The sequence below is a fragment of the Perna viridis genome, chromosome 10, assembly GCF_037379345.1.
Source record: "Perna viridis isolate PV_CMFRI_1.1 ecotype Kerala chromosome 10, ASM3737934v1, whole genome shotgun sequence".
NCBI lineage: Eukaryota > Metazoa > Mollusca > Bivalvia > Mytilida > Mytilidae > Perna > Perna viridis.
Genome location: NC_142454.1, coordinates 16,364,241 through 16,372,004, shown reverse-complemented (window position 1 = coordinate 16,372,004; position 7,764 = coordinate 16,364,241). Strand labels below are relative to the sequence as shown.

General features: G+C 33.0%; 1 protein-coding gene across 1 annotated transcript in view; it reads left to right on the top strand.

Annotated features, from left to right (window-relative positions):
• The first annotated feature begins 2,780 nt into the window (after window positions 1–2,780).
• Window positions 2,781–7,764, top strand: part of LOC148604737 (uncharacterized) — a 13,705-nt gene continuing 8,721 nt past the window's right edge. Inside the window, exon 1 of the mRNA XM_088550231.1 lies at window positions 2,781–2,811. Coding sequence (XP_088406357.1) covers window positions 2,781–2,811 — 31 coding nt within the window. The remainder of the gene's footprint in view (window positions 2,812–7,764) is intronic.

Below are 7,764 nucleotides of genomic sequence, written 5' to 3'. Positions count from 1 at the left end.
TTCTACTCTAAAGAGAAACAACTGGATTGTAAAGCTAGAGAGTTTCCATCTGATGTCAATTAAATTGATTTACAACGCAGCAAAATTGCAAAAATACAAAGCCACGCATTTGTCAATTTGACTTAACTCGCATTCATCACTTTAGCATTCAACTCAATATCTTTGATTGAAAATAGATCTTTTTCATCTCTACCGAAATTTAAAAAAAACAGTTTTTAGGTAACAACAGTTTAGGATCAGGTTTCATTCATTATGAGGCATTTGACCGTCTGCCTTCAATGACCCAGCTGATGTTATTCAACAACATGATGTATCGTGCATTAAATCTCTCTTTCATTTTTAAGCAAATGCCAAATTTAAGTTAATTGGGGATAGATGTTTTTCCTAAATTTCGGTTAAGAACTGTCAAGCATATTTGGCTTCGGTGGACCATTTGGTTATGCGTAAGAATCCCTGTTGTTACATCTTACCCAATGAAACGTTTGATATAGAAAGTAACGCACCAATAAAGATACTTGACGTCGCTCTAGTACATATACAATATGGGGGCGCTTTGTAATCTAGCGGGTGTTGAGCAAGTGGTTATAGTTATAAAATTGAGTGCTGACATCCTGGATATTATCCGATAATTTCATTGCTTAGCAAACCGAAATTTAACTTCTCTTGCCATCAGAAGCAATAATAATGCATTTTGACGGAAGACAATTACTACCTTTATCAAAGATTTGTGTCAAGCGTATAAATTTATCTGCAGATTCAATAGCACGAATAGATGTAAAATCTTTTCAGCAATTTGTTCTTAGATCACCCTGTTTAGAAGAACTCGACTTGTCTATGAACCCCATTGCTACAGACAATGTCGCTTGGTTTTATTGCCTTTCTTTTTTTAAATCCAAACATAGCTTCGTTTAGTATGCATTTTTGTCTTCCTGACCGTATCGTAGAATTCCATTTTAGACATGGAATGGTTGGCACCTTAATTCAGTTTCTTTTTCGGGAGGAAACTATTTGAGGATTCTTGATTTATCGTACGAAACCTTTCGTTCATGTGACATACTGATTAAAGGTTTACCAAATCTAAGATCATTAGAAACATCTGAATGGACCTTTCTGCCAGTACGAAAAAACTTTCTGGGTTGATTTCCAATGCTTGAAAGTTTTACAAGTGAAAATTGCTTTCTCGTGTATGGATTTCATAACCATGAGAATAAAAATTTTCTAACAAATTCGACAAATTTACAACACATTAGTTTGTATGGCAATAATTTGAAATTTCTTCCGCCAATTTTCGTCGATCCTGTTGTTATGCCACTTAAAGCTCTCAACATATCAAACAATATTTTTTCTGATATTCTGCTTGAAGTTTAAAACTTTAAACACTTTGAAATTGTCGATATAAGGAACAACATGATCAAAACAATTGAAAGTAAACAAAGAGAATGAGTAAAGCATCAAACGTGAAGGTGTATCTTAGTGGCAATCTATTCATGTACAAATGTGAATCAATCGATTTTCTCTTAAGGAACAACCATTCTGCCACCGCAGACTATGACGACTTGGTTTGCTTAAAGAACATGGCAAATCTATTTCAATACCTGATTTTTTACTTGAAATAAATGAATTCGAAAAACCCTACGTGGATAAAATGTGGACCATCTTCGGATCATGTATCGCTGGTTTTGTCGTTTTTGGTAGTTATTCTTTTTGCGATTTATCGTAAATACAAATACACAATTCAGTACTGGTATCTCATGTTGTACAAGCAAATTCGTAAAGACGGAGCATCAAACGAAATGATCCCGTTTCTTTACGGAGCTTTTATTTCATATTGCCATGCAGATTGGGAAGACATATACCCAATTATCAAACTCCTCGAGAGCAAAGACTTCAATATTTCCTTTGATGACAAAACGTTTGTATCCGGTAAATCGATTGCGAGCAATATCGTAGACACAATAGATAATAGCAACAAAGTTATTTTTTCGTTAATCTATCATATCTTTATCACTTTAATGTTTTACTTTACTGTTTTGCTACGGTCAATTGGATTAATATTTCCGGTTAAGATGAGTTTTCGATATATACTTAAATTACATTAAGATTTCTTTCATCAGACATCCACGAAAAGACATCGCAAAACGATTCTTTGTCGTATACAGATTTCCTTTTGAAGCAAGAATATGCTGAACAATTAACAAAAAATGAAAAATAATATATGTTGTGAAGTGGCTCAAATTAAACGTAAGGCCGAAAGGGCCCATCTTCCTTTTTTTTTACATTTTATTTATATTTTGTATGTTGTTCCTTTTTACCCTTTCAACGTGGTTATTGTTCACTTATTTTTTTTTTCTAATTTACGTAACAACTTTCTTCCAAGTTCAAATTTTACCGGCTTGCATGATCGAATTTCGTGGTAGACAGATTATGTAATCTTATATCGTGTCTTCTATATGAAGGAACTCGACTACATCAACATGACATGCAATAAAATTTTTTTACTATATCATCTATTCAGATATTCAGATATATTCAGATCTATGCATATATTAGAAGTGTTATCATATGACACAAATTTAAATCAGAAATACTCTCTATACACATTACGACAGCGATCCAGTATTGTGAAGATAAATTTAAAATTTACAAATGTTAGGTATTTTGTATGTATTTTAGCAATACAAGTTTAACAATTAATGAACTCTTCCATGCATATTTTGTTGTAGAATTGAAAAAAAAAAGAGTTATTCATCAAGCATTTTAGTAGAAGTCTATATAAAAGTATGACGGTGGAAGAGGAGGAGGATCATCCATGTAAGTCAAAACCGATGAAATTTACTCTTCTTTTTGATTCAGAGTTACAGGCCTCATAACCAGTTCTAAGTTTTCATTTGGTTGTTGCGCTTTTGGGGAAAAAATGTATAGATTGTACATGGCACAGCATCAATTTTGATGATTTAGTTTGACTTGGTAAATTTTAGTGTCAAATAAATGTTTCATTTCGTCAAAAATACAGGTCTGAATACAGACAGGATCATCGTAATGCAACAATATATCGTATGTAGACCAAAAAGTATTGTTCAGTGGGTATTTCTACAACATGATTCACCTCTTCTATTGGCAGTCTTTGCATTTTATATGGACTGGTACTTAACTAGAAGATAATATTTTGACCTTAAATTGAAGGATCTCTACTCCTTTTTATATAATTAGATTGAAAGTAGGATAAATTTTAAATGTCTCAATGATTTGAAAAAAAAAATAATAAAATACAAACTCGGGAATAAAAGACTTAAATACATTTAATTTTAAGTACATACAAAAATAAACTTAGAATAGTAAATATATACTATTAAAAATCCACCTAATCCAGAGAGTCATCTTTAATCGTCATAGTTCATATCTATCAAATTTAGCCCCAAAAAAACACATGCAATTCAATTATCAAATTGAATTAGAAATAGAAATAATGTCATTTGTGTGATATAAGGAGAGCGTTACCTATATACATAATACAAAAAAACGTTATGTATATATGTTAAAGAGACAACAACCCCAACAGGATTACAAATGTCATTTTAAAACCATCCATGGGTCTTCAATGAACAACGGGGAAATCTTCACACCACTGGGCAGTCTGCAGCTATTCCATAATATAATTATACATAGATATAGCTAAAAAGTTACCCCTATAATAAACACCAGCGACAGTAATCTGAAAGTGAAAATGAAGCAAGACATTCAAAGGCCAGAAATTCCTGGCTTTAGACAGGCGCAAAAATGCGGCGCAGTTAAAGTATTTTGACGTGATCACAACCTTACCCCCTCATAAATCTGGCACCGTGGGAAAAATGTTACACAATCTGAGTCCTTGTTCAAAATACAAATAAATAAACTAATTATACGTTTCACAAATGTACAAACAACAATGTACTAGAAGTTAACTGACATACTAGTTCCAGACTAGTTTAAACCTACAAGCAATCCTCATCGTATGTAATATCAATTTCAATTCTTTCCATGAGCAATTGAAAACCATGGTGCATACAATAAGTTCATGTATAAAAGCAGAAATTTCACTTTTTCCCGGGAACCTAATATATATGATTCCTGGTTTTGCATAAATGGAATAGCTCAATTCCGAACATTCTTCTGTTCTTTGTATTTCTGTCGTTTCTTTTTATTACATGATAACTCTTATAGAGCGGATAACCTCAATTAGTAAGAACCTGCTAAATTTACAAAACTTTCTTCATTTCATAACGTTAACTTCTAGGCAAAGACAATGCTATTTTTGCGTTATTTAACGGGGACTTCAGAGTAAAATTTTCTGCATTTGATTAACAGTGTGCAAATGTTATGCCCACATTTGTGAAAGTCTTGGAGTTGTCTTTCTTTCTTTTACGTCATATTTGTTTGTTTTATATTCTATGTGTGTCCACTTGTTATTCAAATGAGACATATGTGTAAAAGAAAAAGGTCTATGCACACTTTGTTAAACAAGAATTCAATACATCAGATTATATGAACAAAGTCCATCTACTATGCTTCAATTTTCTGCTGGGAATATATGGAATTAACGCAATCAACCTCATAGCTGACAAGTAAAAATATAAGATTATAGACAGTGGTCCAGTCAACGGAAGATATTTTTCTCAGAGCTACATAGTTTTATATATATATTTAAATAATAAACATAAATCTTCCTGTTTGCAAAACAAAACCAAGTACAACGTTGTCACGGAAATCATGGGTTATAAAGGCTAAAAACCACTAATTCCACTTCCCATAGGCTTCTATGCTAATTTCACAATATTCAATGGCTTCTCTGGACTTTACCTTAACTTTAACCTGCAGATGACTATATATCAGCATGATTCTACATATGTCAGCTCACAATCCTCAGAATGGCATGTGGGGTTAGCAGACTTGCAGTGCAGTACTGGTCACCGGAAGTGAAGGGTCTATAAATAGCATGGGAAATCCCAGTGTTTTCACAAGATAGGGGTATATTTAAAATTCATTATGGAGATTAGGCTTCACATCACAAGAAGCAAAATGCACCTATAAAATGTACAGAAATGTTTTTCCTTTCAGAAACTGTTTAAATTTTTTAAATAAGATGAGAACTTTTTTCACAGCACTATGAGGAACAGGGGTAATTTCTGCGTAGGACTATTTTTGCGTACGTTCCAAATGCTCATTGGTTGAATTGGTGGTCTGTAACCTAAAGAGTCACTTTTTGTCTTAGAAAAAATTAATAACTGTACAGGTATCTTCCTACACACATACTGAATGCATCTGCAAAGTTTCAGTGAAATGTGACAAGCACTTTTTTAAATATTTGATTTTTAAATATAGGGTAACCAAGTTGTGCGAGCAAAAAAGTGACAATATTCTACCATACTGAAATGCATTAAATATTTGCAAAGAACTTTTTCTGACTTTTCAAATAAAAAATATCAACCACAACTTGTTTTTTAACAATATTAATGAAGAAATAGTTTTAAAAGTAATCATTTTCTGAGAAATTGGTCTATTTTTAAAAATATATTTCTGTCATGCCTCCCCCTTTTTCTTGATCACATGTCAAAAATCCTAAATCTTTAAATTTTCACAAAAGGTGATATATTTGGCTTTAAACTTGTAAATACAGTGTTTCCACATTAAAACATGACCAGTAAGGGGCACCTAAAGCAAAAAAAAGTGCTCAATAATGGATTTTCCATGTTGCCATAGGGGAATGCTTATATGGCCTTAACCGCAGTAATGAAAGTGAGTTTTTCCTCATTTCTAACCTAATTTTTGCTCAAATCTACACAAAACTTGATTTCAAGTGCTTATTACTACCATATTTAGGTAAATATAGCCCTGAAAGTTTAATATTTGATATTTTTACTAAATTTTCTACACTTTTTACAAGATAGGACATAAAAATCAGCCAAAAAGACCAATTTTCCATAATTTGGACCTATAACTTAAAAAAAATGCATATTTTGAAGGATTTTTGTAGTGTATTCCTGTCATGGCAAAGTTAACAAGATCTTCAAGTAGTTTAAAGCTATTTCAAGAAACTTTTCATTTTGCCATGGCTTCAACTTAAGGCTAAAAACCACTAATTCCACTTCCCATAGGCTTCTATGCTAATTTCACAATATTCAATGGCTTCTCTGGACTTTACCTTAACTTTAACCTGCAGATGACTATATATCATCATGATTCTACATATGTCAGCTCACAATCCTCAGAATGGCATGTGGGGTTAGCAGACTTGCAGTGCAGTACTGGTCACCGGAAGTGAAGGGTCTATAAATAGCATGGGAAATCCCAGTGTTTTCACAAGATAGGGGTATATTTAAAATTCATTATGGAGATTAGGCTTCACATCACAAGAAGCAAAATGCACCTATAAAATGTACAGAAATGTTTTTCCTTTCAGAAACTGTTTAAATTTTTTAAATAAGATGAGAACTTTTTTCACAGCACTATGAGGAACAGGGGTAATTTCTGCGTAGGACTATTTTTGCGTACGTACCAAATGCTCATTGGTTGAATTGGTGGTCTGTAACCTAAAAGAACGCAATCATATTGATATGTCTACGCCACATTCATGTTACCATAGCGATTAAAATAATTTATCCTGCAATGAGGTTATTTGTTAAACGAATAAAGGTATACGGTTATTTTTTTTGCTGTATCCGTACATTAGTAGGTTATCGACTTTCTGGCTCCTCCCACTCACGTGATCGGCGGAACTACTTTTTTCTGGTATGCATAAATTAATCATGGCCGCCACCATAGATACGATATAAACAAATTGCGATTGCGTATCCGGTTATCTTTTTTTCGCTGTTTTGTTTCTTTTTGACTTTTTTTAGCTGAATGAAATAAAATTTTATTTAAACCAAATAATGATTTTGTTTGTATTTTTTTCACCGTCATACATGTATATATGGCAAATCCCAAATCTCGTTCAGATTTGATTCATTATCAGTTTGCAGACGACTTCCCCTGTCATTTCAGTCATGTCGGACTCGGAGCCAGAGTGTCCGTCACAATTTAACATAAACTGGTCCCCATTTCAAGAAATTGAAGCATTACAATATGGTAAAACTCTTTAAGAGACAAATGACCAGGAAACTGTAATGCTATTGGATTTATTACTGCCTAAACCCCAAGATAATGAATCAGAGGAACACTATATTATAGATCTGCCCATACAACTGCCTCCTCTTCTTCCAAAATCTCAAACAAATATTTCAAATCCCAAAGAAACTAGTGTACCAGTTTCACCCCTGAAATCTACTGCCATATACCAAACATAAACAAGTCAGCTTCCACCTTCCTCGTGAAATTCAAAACCCTAATGTTCTTGAAATCGACTTTACAACATTTAAAATATTTGTATTTATTGTTCATTTTACTTAGTTGTCTCTTGGAATTAAATAAATTTTGATGCATTGCTTATTTTCTTCAAACAGCTTTGACGGATTATATGGTGCGGATTAAATTTCAATGTTTACTGAGTCATGCGCCATGCGTATTACTTTTTTTTCTTCCGGATTAACGATCGGGACTCCTCAGGGGATATGCATTTTAAAATTTTATTTTAAAAATTTACACACGCACGAAACTATTAATATAACAAGATAAAAACAATATAGGTACATTGTCGAAAATTATTGAAGATATGTGTATTCGGCTTGGAACGGGGGAAATAGCTCGGCGGAGCCTCGCATTTCCTACCCGTTCCGTCGCTTCATCACA